The sequence below is a fragment of the Anabrus simplex genome, chromosome 1 (genome assembly GCF_040414725.1).
Source record: "Anabrus simplex isolate iqAnaSimp1 chromosome 1, ASM4041472v1, whole genome shotgun sequence".
Taxonomy (NCBI): Eukaryota; Metazoa; Arthropoda; class Insecta; order Orthoptera; family Tettigoniidae; genus Anabrus; species Anabrus simplex.
The window spans coordinates 867,688,135-867,706,633 of NC_090265.1; the positions used below are offsets into that span (position 1 = coordinate 867,688,135).

The following is an 18,499-nucleotide window of genomic DNA, read 5'->3' on the forward strand; positions in this document are numbered from 1 at the left end:
CTGGGTACATAAGTCCCATTCTTCCGATGAAAGTACGGGGAGGTCTCTATCTATTAAAGCTAATGAGCTTCTCACCACCTCTTGAAGCAGTGTGTTACGTTGCAGCATGTAAAATGTGGAGTTCCATCTGGTTGGTACCTCCTGCAGCAATCGTTTAGTCTGCGCGACTCCCGAGTTTCTTTGGTACGTTAAAATTTTCTCACTAGCTGCTGTACTCCTCTTAAAATGTGCTGCAATAATTGTCTTCACCTTATCACGCGTTTCCTGCACTGTGTGTTGTGTATTCTGCACTATTAAATTTGAAGAATGAGCGTAGCAGCCGAAATGTTTCCATTTGAGCTCATTAACAATAGCACCGGTAGCAGCATTGTCACTTACTACTAACAGCACTTTGTCACTTAAGCCCCATTCATCAATTACACGTGAGCTAAATTTACACTAGTATGTGGCGTATCAAATCCACAGCATTCAAGTAGTGCCGAATCAAGAAAAATCTCATCGTTAATGTAGTGAGCCGTTATAGCAATGTAGCTTTCATATAGGTTGATGTCCAACAATCCGTGGTCAGACACACGCTAGACACATTTTTCAGCTTGTTTTGCACGGCACTGAAGGTATGCTCATACAAAAGCAGGTAGCATTGACGTCGACAAAGTTTTTCTATTTGGTATCTGATACGACGGGTCCAGAGCATTACTATAGCTAATAAAGGCCTTGTCTTCAACAATAATGAAAGTCTGAAAGTATAATGTGAACAATTTCATCAGCTGGGAGTCTATTTTCTTTTTTTAAAGCGTTATTGTTCACTTTTCTACTTCTAGGAACGAATGAAGATATGTTGGTTTGTTGGAGGTGATGAGATGTGTGTACCGGTAATTTAGGTGAGGCAGCTTGGGTAACAGTATCATGTGATGTAGGTGGACCTGAAACAGGTTCTACCATACGTATTACTTTCAAATGAAATAAATAAATAAATAAATAAATAAATAAATAAATAAATAAATAAATAAATAAATAAATAAATAAAGAAAGAAAGAAAGAAAGAAAGAAAAAAAGAAAGTGATGGGTGGGAGCAACGTGGTCTTTTAGTAAAATGTCCTCCTCTAATAATAAATAATACGAGAACTTACCTTCCATTATAACGTCAGGAATATTCATGTCATGGACTCGTGTTGAGACAGGAACTGCAGGTTTCGAAAAATTCAATGTTATAATCGGATGCTTTCTTTCCACATTTTTCCTTAAATTAGAGGTTGATCTTTTGCTGGCACATATCGCACATTATCCTCGGTGATTAAAGGAGTAAAATAGGTCCACAGTTTGCTTGTTTTAGTCTTCGTACGCTTTTCCATGTTACACGTGTTTTACACCAATAAGCCACTTCAAAACCGAAAGACTTAAAACACCACGAAATAAACTCTGAAAACGATCACAGAACTGAAATATTGACAATATCCACCGTCAGTCACAAGAGCAATAACACGAGGGCACGCTTTGGTTGAATGTGACGCGAGACAAAGACAGATCGGAATGTCGTGACCATGCCGTGAATGAAAATACAGTGACAGCGAGAAACAACACCAGCGCTGCAACTCGTTTCAGTACCTGATACGTGCCAAGCGAAGCCAGCCTCCGTAAAATCTTTACTAGTTACATGTTCGCAACAAAATACTGAAAACTGTTACTTTCAGAATCCAGTCACAGCCCCTGACGGTGACAGGAGTGTCACCGTGCTATAGTAACAGTGACGTTTCTTCCTCCCCACCTCTATAAATTAGCGTTCAAAGCACCGCCGTCTCGATCCTCTTATACTGCCTGCTCTATGCCACTAGTTTAACACAGGAAGGCGCGACCAAGGGGGTGACACTTCATAGGGAGCGTCCGAAGCAGTTCCGAGATGGGCTCCTCAATCTCCGCCAACTAGTGAAAACTAAAATTCTCTTATAGAGGGTTAATTTAGTAGGCAGTGGTTGGCATTACACATTCAGTTGCGCGGTACAGCAAATTCAAAACACAACACTGTTATCGTTGCGCGTGAAGGGAACTTGGTCGTACGGTAAGTAATAGTGCTTGTTAGACGAAAATTTGTTGAGATTCTTTCGCATTGAACGAGATTTTTGATCCAGTTTTTTGAGAGTATGGAGTGAAATTACAATTATACGCGTTCTTAGTGTGAAGAAATAGTATTATGATCATGAACGTATTTCACATTGAACTACCTAGCTGTTGCGAGTAAACGTGTGTGTGATTGTGCTTCTTACCTGCTGTTTGGAATAAAATTCCAAATATAAACTGTGTGCATTATGCTGTGTTTTACTTCTTCCTTTCTCCTGTTTTTCATTCCCGTACATAAAAGTCGTGGGAAGGGTTTAACGAACGAGCGAAAGAATGAGGTTACGTTAGATCGTGATTTAGGCAAATATGGGCGTTTTGGGGTTTTATATGAATTGCATTAACATTTTCAGTAATCAATGTTGCATTTATTATTTAATAGATGTAAATGTACATTAAAATGCGAATGGTGAAACAACGATACAAGCTGGCATTATAGCAGTATTGCCAACATACAAATACGATAATTGTAATTTGCTTTTCAAGTAAAAGACACGAGAGAAGCTTTAGATACAACTTTACTACCGAAATGCAATCATTATCTCTATCACAATTAAAATTTTAACAAAGTAACAACTGTTATTATCAAGTTTATTACGAGGTATTATCGTGGTATTTATTTCCTTATGTTGGCGGAGATACAGGGGCCACTATAGCTTCCATGACCTGTTTTCTCAGTGAACTATATTATTGACGTCAGAAAAGTTGGATGGCGCAGCCACGCGGTAGAATGTTGAAGCTGCAACATAGTGACTGGTGAGATTTATTTACATGGCGAAGCATTGACGTCGTGATGGAAACAGAAAGAAAATTGTCAAATTTGAGGAGGTACTGCTCTGTATACGGTTGCAAATCGTATAAAACGGATGCGAAATCTCTTCACTACTTTCCTGTACAAAAAGTTCAGAGAGAAAGATGGGCTTCCGCGCTGTTAATTGGAAAACGCGTTACGCGATACATGACAGTGTGCAGTCTGCATTCTCGTGAAGACGACTTCTTTCCACAGCGTAGGTACCGGTACTGTTCATTGTACTCATTGATAGTTATTGTCTCTAATTTGTATTCACAAAGATTTAGCTACATCAAAAATACTAATAAACTTGTAGCCTAATACTCCTGTGCCGCACATAGAATGTAATCCGCTCTTTGTAAACTTCTTCATATGTGTAACAGCAGACAGTAAATTAACTATCTACATGTGAGTAATATCTTTAACTGGTAGTAATTAAGCGCTGCATTAAAAATGCCTATAAAATACTTCTAACAATGAAAGAAAATATGTAGTATTTTTCCATCATAAATTAACTTTTCTTGCTATTTGTTTTACGTCACACCGACACAGATAGGTCTTATGGCGACGATGGGAAAGTAAAGGTCTAGGAATGGGAAGGAAGCGGCCGTGGCCTTAATTAAGGTACAGCCCCAGAATTTGCCTGGTGTGAAAATGGGAAACCACGGAAAACCACCTTCAGGGCTGCCGACAGTGGGGTTCGAACCCACTCTCTCCCGGATGCGAGCTCACAGCTTCACGATCCTAACCGCACGGCTAACTCGCCCGGTCATCTTAAATTAGAAGCCATAACCTAATTATTTGGTAGAATTGGACAAACCAAGTATTCTTCAACGCCAAACAGCTGTGACTGTAGAGGTTATAGTACTCTTAAATTATAATTTTCCAACTTTGGTCTGCATATTCTGTAGGTAGTTATAATTTTTATACTTATTATTGTCGGTTCTAAGTTCTAAATTTTGTGCTGATGGTAAAAATGGACGAACATTAAGTTTATGTGGGCTGTTCCAACACAAGCCTGTATAAAGCCTAGGATTTATTTGCTTTACAACATTTACTTAGTAGAATTATTATTTTCTTTCTTCCCCAAGATTACAGTTTACAAAACAGGTTACTCCCCCGTCACCTGGCTAAGGCTTTGGCATGGACCAAATCAACAAGAAATTACTCCATAACCTCTAATAGTGGAAAATTACAGTAGCTTAACTGTTAAGGTGGATCAGCGTGTCAACGGTAACATTTCTCTGACAAACCCGCTTTACATATACAGTTGCACTTCACATTTTCACCCCCTTGTTCAAGACAACATTAACTTTGTGCGGTTTTGAATCGATGTGGGACGATTGTAAACACAACGCTACAACACCAGTTTCATCTTCGGTTTCAAACTTTTTACCTACACATATCAAGTAATTACGCTTGAATATTTCTTCCCTTCCACCAATGGACGCGTGAAATCTCCGACAACTCTCAACAGTTGCGTATACGACACCAAAGACATTTTGAATACTTAATAAATCCTACAGACGCACACCCGATCACTGTCATGTTTACTTCCCGTCACTATCTCGCCGCCATATTGGAAACAGCTGACCGTAAGCTCCTCCCTCGTTTCGGACGTCAATACAGGAGTGACGGATCTATTTCTCTTATATGCTCCTTGGGCGCGACTACCAATATTTCCTCCAAGTCGCCGTAAGAGTGCAGCAGTAGACGCATAATATTCGCTGTCAGTGTGGGTGTAGCACTGTGTTATTGGTGCATGGATGTGTGTGAAAACCTGAGTTATTTCGTACAATGAGTAAACGTATGTGGTCACTTCCGTTCGTACAAGATATATTTTGTATAGAACTGTGAAATGAATTAACCATGCTATGCTTATAGATATTTAAAAAGAGATTTTAAATTGTTGGTACTTGTTTCTTTCCGTTTGTGCAAGATTTATTTTTTGTAGAAATGAAACTTTGGATTCTTTCCCCGAAATATTCAACTGTTGTGTACTAATTTGCCAATCTCGGCAAGGTGGTTCGCAGCCGGAAAAGATACGACTCCATGAAATTAAGAGAAAAGCGTCTGTCGGCTTTATCTAGGCAAGGACCTAATAAAGGAAGTAATTGGATATCCTCAGATTACTCTCGCATCTGTGCCTTTACACTTTATTACAGAAGGTGATGGAGCCTCCGCGGCTCAGGCGGCAGCACGCCGGCCTCTCACCGCTGGGTTCTGTGGTTCACATCCCGGTCACTCCATGTGAGATTTGTGCTGGACAAAGAGGAGACGGTATAGGTTTTCTCCGGATACTCCGGTTTTCCCTGTCATATTTCATTCCAGCAGCACTCTCCAATATCATTTCATTTCATCTGGCATTCATTAATCATTGCCCCGGAGGAGTGCGACAGGGTTCGGCAGCCGGCACAAATCCTATCCTCGCTGCTAGATGGGGGCTTGATCCATTCCATTCCTGACCCGGTCGAATTACTGGAAACAGGCTGCAGATTTTTTTCAGAAGGTGATTAAAGCCGTGGAGGATAGTGGATTCCTTGTGATAAGAATTGTGACGGACAATCACAAAACAAACGTCTTTATGTTTAGACATTTTGGACAACTTCAGATATCCAGACGATATTCCAATCGAACTAGAAACAGGAAATCAAATCCTAATTTCCGGGTACTAGGTTCGTGCTGTTGAAGAGAGGATGGAGTATGACATTTGTGTCAGCAACATCTCACTGCCGAGAGCTTCGACACCGCTAAATGGCTTATTATGCATCAGGACCGAGGAGTTCGATACCAAAACCTTGTTTTGTTGCTCTGGTGAAACATCTGCAGGAGTTCGTTTAAGCTGCTCTGCCCTGTTGTCGAAGTTCTTCAAACGTACGTGCGTAATACGAAGAATTGCGACGTCTTCCCTTTCAGAATACCGGGCGAGTTGGCCGTGCGGTTAGGAGTCCGCAGCTGTGAGCTTGCCTACGGGAGATGGTGGGTTCGAACCCCCACTTTCAGCAGCCCTGAAGATGGTTTTCCGTGGTTTTCCATTTTCACACGCCGTCTCCTTCCCATTCCTAGGCCTTTCCTATCCCATCGTCGCCATAAGACCTATCTGTGTTGGTGCGATATAAAACAAATAGCAAGAAAAAATCCTTTCAGAATGTGTTTTGTTACAGTGTGGGGTCAAAGAATATCAGCAAATTGTTAAGGCCGGTCTCCACTGATTAACATTTAACAACAACATGTTAAATGTTAAAAGTGTTAAATGTTAACTGGTGACACCATCAACATGTTAAATGTTAAATGTTGAATACTGTTTCATTTAACATTGTGTCCACACTTAATAAACATGTTAAACTTAACTTTCTTTGTTTATGTGTAGGTAGTTCATCATATCAGTATGTGGTAATAAATTTAAGTGGTGTCTAGTATTTTCAAACAAGGACAATGGACTCAGATGAAAAAGATTTGGCCTTTGTTATTGCCACTGTTGCTTCTTGTTATGATTTTCAAATGCAGTTTTATTAGACACATTTCCTCCCCTCATCCTGCTCATTGCTTCAAAAGCAAGATACTATGAAGTATAAACTTCGTTCGTTCCCGCCCTTCGACTTCAGACTTTTTCTGATTTTTTGCAATACTCGACTATACTGGGAGCGGAGGTACGCTAGGTTTTTTCGATGCACTGGCGGGAATAATTATGATATAGAGTTCCCGGAAACTGTCGGCTTTCTTCGCTTTATCTCTGTATTGCTTTGATGAGACATCCTACAAACAGGGCCTTTCTATTATATCATTAATTAAGTAAAGGAATCTTGCTCCACTCCATTTCTGACTATAAATTTTAGTATAGTGCAGACAGAACGACACGCGTACGCATACCGGTATTGGTACTGTATTTGTAGCTTATAACAAAGAGAATGAGTGTTGCGGAGTGTTGTAACTATAATCCTACTTCACGAGAAGCACGTCGTTTGCGTCGTTTGGCTATCTGTTGACATGGAAACGGCAAGGAAGTTGCCGAAGCTGTGCCAACATCTCACGAACAACGAATTGACTTGACATGTTTTCCACTTAGAGCGGAAAACACGCCAACATGTTAAAAGTGTTAACCTCAACATTGTGAGTTAACATGCAAAGTCAATTGGAAGACACAAACACAATATACATGTCAATTGTAACATGTTAAATTTAACATGTTGGTGTTAAATGTTAATCAGTGGAGACCGGCCTTAAGTGATATTATACCAATCAATTTCGTAAGACCTCTATTATTTGATATTGCGTTTGCAAGAACAAAAAAGTACGGTATCAATCAATCAATCAATCAATCAATCAATCAATCAATCAATCAATCAATCAATCAATCAATCAATCAATCAATCAATCAATCAATCAATCAATCAATCAATCAATCAATCAACCAATCAATCAACCAACCAACCAATCAATCAATCAATCAATCAATCAATCAATCAATCAATCAATCAATCAATCAATACTGATCTGCATTTAGGGCAGTCGCCCAGGTGGCAGATTCCCTGTCTGTTGCTTTCCTAGCCTTTTCCGAAATGATTTCAAAGAAATTTATTGAACATCTCCCTTGGTAAGTTATTCCAATCCCTAACTCCCCTTCCTATAAATGAATATTTGCCCCAGTTTGTCCTCTTGAATTCCAACTTTATCTTCATATCTTTCCTACGTTTATAAACGCCATTCAAACTTATTCGTCTACTAATTTCATTCCACGCCATCTCTCCGCTGACAATTCGGAACATACCACTTAGTCGAGCAGCTCTTCTTCTTTCTCTCAATTCTTCCCAACCCAAATATTGCGGCATTTTTGTAACGCTACTCTTTTGTCGGAAATCACTCAGAACAAATCGAGCTGCTTTTCTTTGGATTTTTTCCAGTTCTTGAATCAGGTAATCCTGGTGAGGGTCCCATACACTGGAACCATACTCTAGTTGGGGTCTTACCAGAGACTTATATGCACTCTCCTTTACATCCTTATTACAACCCCTAAACACCCTCATAACCATGTGCAGAGATCGGTACCCTTTATTTACAATCCCATTTATGTGATTACCCCAGTGAAGATCTTTCCTTATATTAACACCTAGATACTTACAATGATTCCCAAAAGGAACTTTCACCCCATCAACGCCGTAATTAAAACTGAGAGGACTTTTCCTATTTGTGAAACTCACAACCTGACTTTTAGGCCCGTTTATCAACATACCATTGCCTGCTGTCCATCTCACAACATTTTCGAGGTCACGTTGCAGTTGCTCACAATCTTGTAACTTATTTATCACTCTATAGAGAATAACATCATCCGCAAAAAGCCTTACCTCCGATTCCACTCCTTTACTCATATCATTTATATATATAAGAAAACATAAAGTTCCGATAACACTGCCTTGAGGAACTCCCCTCTCAACTATTACAGGGTCATGACATTACCTACTCTAACTCTCTGAGATCTCTTTTCTAGAAATATAGCAACCCATTCAGTCACTCTTTTGTCTAGTCCAATTGCACTCATTTTTGCCAGTACTTTCCCATGATCTACCCTATCAAATGCTTTAGACAGGTCAATCGCGATACAGTCCATTTGACCTCCAGAATCCAAGATATCTGCTATATCTTGCTGGAATCCTACAAGTTGAGCTTCAGTGGAATAACCTTTCCTAAAACCGAATTGCCTTCTATCAAACCAGTTATTAATTTCACAAACATGTCTAATGTAATCAGAAAGAATGCCTTCCCAAAGCTTACATACAATGCATGTCAAACTTACTGGCCTGTAATTTTCAGCTTTATGTCTATCACCCTTTCCTTTATACACAGGGGCTACTATAGCAGCTCTCCATTCATCTGGTATAGCTCCTTCGACCAAACAATAATCAAATAAGTACTTCAGATATGGTACTATATTCCAAGCCTTCGTCCGGGAAAATCCTTAAATTGTGCATGAAGAGGCCAATTGCGACTTCATACAGGTAATATTGCCGATATTTAATATTACTGATGTAATTTACGAGCTTAAGTGAACATATGACCATACTGCATAGTGTTTTGTAGGCTATCGTCATTAGAGTAAGTTTAGAACATTGTGCGTCTATGTCTGCCATCTAGGGGATACATTTTGTCGCAGCGTAGTCGCAAAACGGCTCGCATAGAGCAGTCAGTCAAGACCGACTCCAATCCTCAGACCGTAATATAAGAAAAACATGGCGGCCGAAGTAGCCGAATTGCTGGTATTGGCTAACACGAAAATATCACGTGCATTTTATATAAACGGCCGTAATTTAATATGATAAATGTAACATCGTAAGGAAAATCACTTTTACACGTATGAAATCGCTTCGCCAACAAGTACGCACCACATATAATCAACTAGAATCACATATATTCTACTAGAAAAGAGACCTACAAGCTGATTATTTAGACATTTCAATTCGTCAAATAACGTTTTCTCTTAGATTTCACTTCGCTGGATAGATGAAAATATGTGATAAAACTGTTAAAATGATATTTCTAGCATCATTTTGAATATTTCAAAATAAATTAAGGTGCAAAATTCCTCGATTTATTCGCTCTCATGAGAACTGTGAAACACAAACATAACTTGTTGCCTTAGTTTTGAAGTGGTAGATAATTTCTTAAATTCACCACCCAATGAATGGGAAGTACACCCGAAATCATAATGTTATTCGTTTTACGTCCTACTAATTACATTTTTTACGGGTTTCGGAAACGTCGAAATGCCGAAATTTAATCCTGCAATAGTTTCTTTACGTGCCAGTAAATCTACCGACACGAGGCTGACGTATTTGAGCACCATCAAATACCACCGGACTGAGTCAGGATCGAATCCAGCAACTTGGGATCAGAAGGCCAGCGCCTTATCCGCCTGAGTCACTCAGATCATTGCTAGTTTTTTGATAATTGCTTTACGTCGCACCGACACAGATAGGTCTTATGGCGACGATGGGACAGGAAAGGTCTAGGAGTGGGAAGGAAGCGGCCTTAATTAAGGTACAACCCCAGCATTTGCCTGGTGTGAAAATGGGAAACCTAGGAAAGCCATGTTAAGGGCTGCCGACAGTGGGGTTCGAACCTATTATCTCCCGAATACTGGACACTGGCGCACTTAAGCGACTGCAGCTTTCGAGCTCGGTGTCACTCAGATCAAGTACACCCGAAATGATTATGTTAACATGATGTTATTATAATGTTGACATATGGCATAACAGCACTTCACGCAAGGATAATAACCTTAGTAATGAAACGTACAGTCACTAAATATATAGCCTAATAGGTTTTTACCCATTAAATAACATGAGTGCAAAAACTCTATTGACTAAACATTGATATTTAACCACATGCACGAGCTTCAGTTCGGCACAGTCAGCTTAATAACTGATAGCCACAGCATGAATCGGAAGGTGTTGGTAGTGTAAAACCCTACGTTACAAACCCAGTTAATCCCTCTAAGTCACTATTTCTTTTGTGTAACAGTATGCAGATTGCTCCATCCGTCAAGTTTTGTTATACTCCAAGTACCAGCCAAACATTTCCGCAGGTAAAGCACAGATTATTGTAAAATACACTTGCATCTAAATTACTAGACACTTTGAAGCACATAGACACTGACGGAATATCAATTATAATCTAAGTTAATATTTTTCGAGGAACACGAATAGTTTGGAAGTAGAGGACTAGATTTCCTAACCTCAGACTTATTCTCAAAATTATGTATGCACGCTACGGTTTTGCCATGGACTTCAAAATAATCACGATGTATATTCCTAATCGATTTCTCTTCTAATGTTCTATTTCGTAGGAAACTTAAGAATTGTTGTATGAGAGGCATTGCCATAGTTAGACTAAAAACTGGTCCACCTAGTGCACTCATGTTTTTTAATGAGTAAAAATACGATCAAAACAAGCACATTCTCACATTACTGCGTATAATTACAGATCCTATGTACCCACCGACTCATATAAATACACTCGCACACTTATATTCTACAAAGAAACTAACATTTATCGTCAAATTTAATAAAATTACACCGACTACGTACGATAACAACAAACCAAAACAAACCCACATTTCCAACAATTTCGGCTACTCGATTCGCCATCTTTGAACGATCGAGAGTAGCATTAAGGTCTGAGGATTGGAGTCGGTCTTGAGTCAGTATAGGAGGATCGAGGAGGATCGAGATCCTCTTTGATCGAGACCGCTGTGGTTCAAAGACTTTCGGCAAAGTCCAGCTAAGTCATACAAAAACGAATACGAGAGAACGTGAAGTATCTTTGACACGGTTTCGTATACCCCATATGTCTGGACTTGCTAAGTAATATTGCTTTTAAATAAGGAAAGAATGACAAAATATCGATAGCTAGGTATTGCGTAGGTCTGTCATGCGGCCAGTGCCTTCGGAGTAGTGTTTTTTTTAGTACTTGCTGGATACTCAAATTTTGTTTGAGTTTTAGGTTATAATTTCCGTTGTTGTTTGTTTGGATTTCCTGTAGATTAGGCTTTACAGCAGGAAGAGGACCAACATCAGAGTGAAATGGTAACTTTTATTCCTTATGTTTAATGAGGGTTATGATAAAAAAGTTTTAAAAAATTAGTAGGGATTCACTATAGGACACTTTTAACATGTTAGAATATATGTAGAATTTGGTCCTACAGTCGAAGTGACGTGTTTAGGAATTTTTTTATTTTTAAATATTTTTTTTTTAAAAGTATGACATTCTCCGAGATATATCTGGGCAAAATTATCTACAGAATTTCAGCAGTAGCTGTGAACAGCTCTGCTCGTGTTGGTCTTTGGTTCTTTACGAGGCTGGTGGTAAGGATAGTGGTGTTGCAAATGGGGGCTATTTTTTATCCTTTCCCAATTAGGGATGACCAGAAACTTATATTTAATCCCCATCGTGAAGGTTTGCTGGATCCCCAACAGCTCTGCCATCAGCTGTCGGACAACCTAGATGTTGTTGGTGAGGTGTACTGTAAAAGGGATTTCTGTTGCTTCCCTCACTGAGCCTGGAGCTATTCCATATCTGTTTGTCAGGACAAGGAACTGGCCGGGGGGGGGGGGGGGGAGAGTATTAATTGTAATCTTTAATGATACTGACAGTTAATTATTTGCTATTTAAGTATTAAAGGTATAGGCTCTTCCAAACAATGAAATGTTACAAACATAAATAAAATTACTCTCCCATAAATCCTTCCTAAATATATCTGTAATATTTAATTAGACTTTATGAAGTACTAGCTGTAGTACCGGTACCTGCCGTTGACAGGACAATCACTTAGCTTCTGCATTATTACATTTCCCTCTTATTGTTCCCCAGATTATGAGGCACATTAGTGGGCATGTCAGCGGCTTGTAGTGACGTACTCGCATTTTTGCTTTCTGTGTCCCTTTGCACTTTCTGATATGTTTGTATTATTTTTGATTTTGAATTGATCTCTTCCTTCCAGAATAAAATAAAGTCAGATATCAGGCTGATATTTTAAAAAATACTGACAGATATACAAGGACGTTAAAACGTTGTCGCATACCAGGCAAATGCTGGGGCTGTACCTTAATTAAGGCCATGGCCGCTTCCTTCCTACTCCTAGGCCTTTCCTATCCTTTTGTCACCATAAGACCTATTTGTGTCGGTGCAACGTAGAGCCAATTGAAAAAAAAAAAAGTTGCTGGGACAGTCTCCATAGCAACTTTCTTTACAGTCTATAGAGTTAGTTACCAGATATCATACTTAAACATTCACATGACTGCCACTGATATTTCTCTTATTCTTATCTGTATTGAAAAGAAGTAGAACAAAAAATAGCCATGAGTTATTTTCGATAAAACCACCTCGGAGAGGGACATCGAGTTTTATGCTTCAGGCCCCTTATGAAGTACCCCCCTTCTGGTCAATTTTTTGGGTAACATATAGTTGAGATCCTACATGGCAGGTAATAGTACAAAAACCTAGTATTTTTGCAACTCTACTCCTTCCTTGTACCCTAATGAACATATCTAATAGCATATCACGGCGCCTACAAGTGAACTGGTTATAGCGTGAATGTGTACCGTAACCCAATCTTAACCAACTGAAATGTTTCGTTTATACTATTATGAGGCGCCTAGTTCCAAAAGTAGACATTAGACATTTTTTATGAAAAAGATTTTGCTGATTTTTTAATCCTCTTTGAGAAACGCATCAAATGAATGGCGTAAGACGTTCCAGAACTCTATATTTGTGGTTAAAATTCAGTATTTAATATTTGACTTTATTTCCAAAACTCGACATCTACTTTATTAAGTTATCTCCATAATCCGACATTTTCTTTAAGGAAGGTCATGTCTGTCTGTCTGTCTGTCTGTCTGTCTGTCTGTCAGGTCAACAGCCCAAAGGCTGGTTGGATCCTCAAATAGCACCACCAAAGGTTATGCGGTTATAAGGAAACCCCAAACACCAATGGCAGCACCAGAATGAGGCGTACTAGGCAAGATGAGGAGTGAGATAGTTTGCCATTGCTTTCCTCACTGGGTCAGAAAGTACTATTGCAGCACGACTGACCCTGTGAGCAGCACCTTTCATAACACTCAGATGCACTAGTTGTGCTCTGAATGTCATTACTCAGCACTACCCATACCCCAGCAGCATCCATATTGTCACAGCCATGGATGTTGACTGGGACTTCAGTGGAAGCCACACTTTACTCTGGCCTGTGCCAAGAGATGGATGCGAAAGGTCATATAACTTCCAAAATGTGTTCCAAAACTCGACATTTATGTTGCTTTTTTAATAGACAATGTATTCCCGTGCACTTTAGATGATTGTAGTACTTAACAATGTTCGCGCTAATTAACTTCATTCTAAGTGTTCCTGCCAAGCTTGTTCCAATGTGACAATGCACTGCTTTTACGCTGTATTCGTTGGCTCGGTAGTTCAGTCGCCTTTTGACCTCTGACTTATTCAGTGTTGCTCTTGAAGACAATGGTAAATTCATTAAAAGTATCACCTGCTGTATCTGGTCGTGGGAGGAAATGTTTCCGTGACTCCGTAACCTAAACTAAGAACAAGAAAAAAAAAAAGGGAAAGGTGAACATCTTATTACTTGTTTAGAAATAATTCATACATAATGATTGTATTAAAATGTGTTCATGGAGGAGAATCTAGAGAGATGTTACCTTTTTCAGATACACTGCTTCATAGCCCCCAAAAATACCAGTATGCTGTAACAAGTAGGGAGCATTTCAGTGCATGATGCTGACAAGGGACATCAGACATTTTTATAACATATTCTACAGCTTGCCAAAAAATTTATCCAGGACACACTTCCAAGGTGAACTGTGAGTAGTGGCACTAATAAGAATAAAAACGTATCAATAAATTATTTTGTGAAGAGGGCAACAAAACAACCCAGTAAACAACCTGTTGTACCTGTCTGCAGGGTGACTTTTCTAGGAATCTTGCAGATATCAAAAGACAGGGTAAGCCTGGCTTGTAAGCGTTACTTTGAAACTGGTCTTCCACCTATAGACAAACGAGGAGGAGATACTCGTAGCAAACACAGTGAAAATGAAAATGTTATTTGAGAAATTAACTGTTAGTGAGTTACACTATTGTAGAGGTCAAGTGAAAGGTTGCTAGTACTTGTCATGTGAGCTGAGCATTAGTAAATTGTCGAGAAGTTACAACCAGTCATTATCAGCCAAGCTACGAGTTAAGGCAGCTTACTTTAGACATTATTTCTGTCGGACATATAATATTGAATTTGGCACTTGAGCGAGTGATGCTTGCTCAAAATGGTTGTTGGTGAAAGCTGAGTAACTGTAACATTCCTCAAGAAGAGTAATATCATAACCGAGTTAAGAGTACATAAATTATGGGCACAAGATTTTTATGATGTTCTATGTAATCAAAAAAGTAATGAACTGATACTAAGTGTTGACTGACAAAAAATTTACCTTTACCGAAATCACCAGACCGAGCCACGTATTATTCCAGACAATTGTATATGTACAATTTTATAATCTGTGTAGGAACATCACATGAGCGTTAATGATGCAAAACACTTTTATATACCAGTGGCTGGAATTATCCCATCCAAAAGGATCTAACGAAATAGCTTACTGTGTTTATGACAGACTCATCTTGATCTTACAGATATCACAAAAGTTTACCTGATTTCTGATGGCTGTGGGGATCAAAATAAAAATATCATGATTGGAATGGTTTCCTGTTGGCTTTTTAATGATTCCCCCGCACAGGTTAAAGAAGTGGAAATGGTATTTCCTGTTGTAGGCCCCTCCTTCATACCGCCAGACAGAGTCTTCGGGAGAATTGAAAAGGAGATTAGAGTGAGAGACACCGTTGTAACACCAAAGACCTACACTAATATTTTCATGCAGTTTGGCACGGTGAAATCATTAGGTGTTGTTTGTCCGGTGTATGACTGGAAAGGCAGCATGCAATCATCCTTTAAAGCACCTGGGTCATGGAATTTTAAAATTCGTCTTGCAAGATATTTGTATTTAGGAAAGAAAAATCCTCTACTCTTCTTCATGGAGAGAAAAATTATAGGAATAACTTAACTGAATTCAAAGGAATTACTAAAAAGGGGAAAACATTAACTTTCAATAAAATTCAGTTGCCTCTTGGTGTAACCTTCAAAAAAGAAAAGATGAATGACATGAACAAACTGCTGACGCTTCACTATGGGGAAGGGTGGAAAAACAAAGAGAACTTCAATATTAGGCTACATGAAGTGCACGGATCAAGAAAATGTGCTGGAAGGTGACGTGACAGACAGTTGTGAATCCAGGGAAGTAGATAACGACTTAAGAATCTAATCCATATGACGAACTGCTCATTGTGTTTTATTATGTTACAGCATACTAATTTTTCATCCAGTTTGCTAGAAACTATTATGTTCCTATGTACTATTTCTCATCTAATATGCTACAAACTACAGTATTATGTTAGTACATACCATTTTCATCCAATTTGCTGCAAACTATTATGTTCCTATATACTATTTTTCATCCAATTTGCTACAAACTATTATGTTAGTATATACTATTTTTCATCCAATTTGCTGCAAACTGTTATGTTACTGCATACTATTTTTCATGCAGTTTGCTAGAAATTGTGTTCACTGTAAATTTTGTATCTCTATTAAATTATGCATAACAACGTTACATGGCTAAAATAATCCGTATTTAGCTAAATCCAGTGTTTTGTTCCTAAACTCGACATATGCAAGAAGTTTGTTCCAAAATACGGCTTTCCATTATTGTACTTTCAAAAGTCGACATTTGCAATTTTAAATGCTAAATATCTCCTAAACAAATAGCTGAATATACCTCTGGCCCAATTTTTATGTTTATATTACAGTTTGTAACAAAAATCAGATAAAATATCGTGAATATTGCTGTTATGACGAATTTTAATAGTTTTTCGTTTTTCTCAAAAACTTGAAAAATGCAGATGCCGACTTTCGGAACTAGGCACCACATATGAAATGGTCATTCAAATGAGAAATGACAGAGTTTCTCATGTTTCACAGACAGTATTATCCTAGCGTTCTAACATTGCCAAGTTCAAGGGCTTGAATGACCCCGCCACAGACAGTAGTGAACAATGGTCTGCCATTTTCTGTAGAGTGTGCATACTTCTCATTCCTATCAGCATCTGTTAGTAGGGATCAAATAGCTGAAATACTGTGATGAACCAGTTTCACACACCAGCAGTTATCAGAACATGTATGAACCAGAAGAATGGTATGTTAGATAAGAAAGTTATCTTAACTCCCTCCCCAGCTAGTTCCCACCAAAATTCAGGGAGGCTGTTCTACTGCACACGCAACAGTAATGTTGGCTATCTGAGATGAATGGCAGTGGAAGAGAGAAAGCACATCACAGCAATCAATAGTCAATGTAATGTTATATTGATCAATTTTGTGGGCTTTTCATATTGCTGGCCTTCATATCTAATTATCTTCCATCTCTGTGTTATTAGGGTATCCAATATAATTATTGTCCTTTCCTCCTCTCACGATGTTTCTTCACAATATTTTTCTGATTTTGATAGTCATCCTTATAATTTTCCTTGCCGATATGGGCTGATGACCACTGAGTTTTTCACCTTAAGGCAATCGTGACATAAACCTCCACCAGCACCAACAGTGAACAATATATCCATGTTAGCAATACTGCGTGTTGATGTAGACAAAGCAACGAAATTCTAAATTCATGAACATTCCTGTTATCATAGCCAGTACGGTAAAATTGTGTAAGACATAAATGATTGGAAATTGTATAATCTATAACTTTTGTTGTGTAGTGTTTATCAGTAGGACCATTCGGAACATAGACATTCAAAAATTAAATTTAGGCTATTTTATCCAGTGTGAATAAAATTATTTATAGCCTAGATTGTAGTGCCTTAATCCCCGACATTATAGACTGATTTTCATTATGTTGTGCCATTTTCTCGCGATGCACGTGTACATATGCCACGGGTAGACGAAAAGATGAACAATGATGACGGAAAATTAAAAATGGCCTTAAATGAGTGCAATTGGACTTGACAAAGAGTGACTGAATGGGTGGCTCTGTTTCTAGAAAATAGAACTCAGAGAATTAGAGTAGGTGAAGCTTTATCTGTCCCTGTAATAATTAACCCTTGAACGCCCAAATTTTTTATTTTTTGAAATGTACAATTTTTCTTAATAAACATTCGTAGGATAGGGTATTATTCAAGGAAGATTTTGAAGCAAACATGTTTAGTTTCAGAAATATAGGGTGTTGCATATATGCAACGCTAGGCACTTAAGTAGTAGTCTGCAAGGTACCAACACATGTTGTTTTCTTTGAGAAAATAATGAAAATAAGAGAACAATGAGAGTGGAGAAGAAGATATAAGTTATTGTTGAGTTTATTATTTACTAAGAGACAAAATAAAATAGTTTATATACAATAAGATATTATTTACAGTACCTATTATATATATACTGTATATATACGCTAATCAAAGTAAATATATTTATTGGAAAATTATATTGAAAACTGACAGGGTATTCAGAGTTCTTCAGTTTACTGGTGTGATCATTTGCTGTGAGTTTCTCTGAAGACTCAGTGATCTGAATGTCCTTATGTGTGGAATGGAATGAAACAACTTATGCAGAGCCCAACATCACACTTTACACACGCTATGCTTCGCAAAGTCACTATTAGGAAAGATACTGAAAGGTGGTGAAAAGTCTTTTACAGTCCAGTTTAGTGCAACTTGAGGTATGAATGGATTTCGATTAGAAACACAATGAGCCGCTGCAGAAGCACTATCATTAGGCGGGACAATATGACACTCATCATTGCAATCTTCCACCAGTCTTTCTTGGTTGGAAAGAAAAACTTCAGCTCCCGCAGCAAGCTGGCTATGACTCAGGTTGTCAATAATCCCTCCTTTGTCCTCATCTGCCGAGTCTCCATCCGAAAGGGGTGTAGGCTCTGAAGGTTCTATATAAATAGTATCTACCCCTTCAATTCGCTTCTCTATCTCCTTGAGAATTTCTGCTAATATCAA

The 18,499-nt window shown here is 38.5% G+C and overlaps 1 protein-coding gene across 1 annotated transcript in view; it reads left to right on the forward strand.

Moving 5' to 3' along the window:
- The first annotated feature begins 11,150 nt into the window (after positions 1-11,150).
- The window catches only part of TfIIFalpha (transcription factor IIFalpha), a 177,239-nt gene continuing 169,890 nt past the window's right edge, over positions 11,151-18,499 (forward strand). The window contains exon 1 of the mRNA XM_067136495.2: positions 11,151-11,481. Within this exon, the coding sequence (XP_066992596.1) occupies positions 11,479-11,481 (3 nt within the window). The 5' untranslated portion in view covers positions 11,151-11,478. The remainder of the gene's footprint in view (positions 11,482-18,499) is intronic.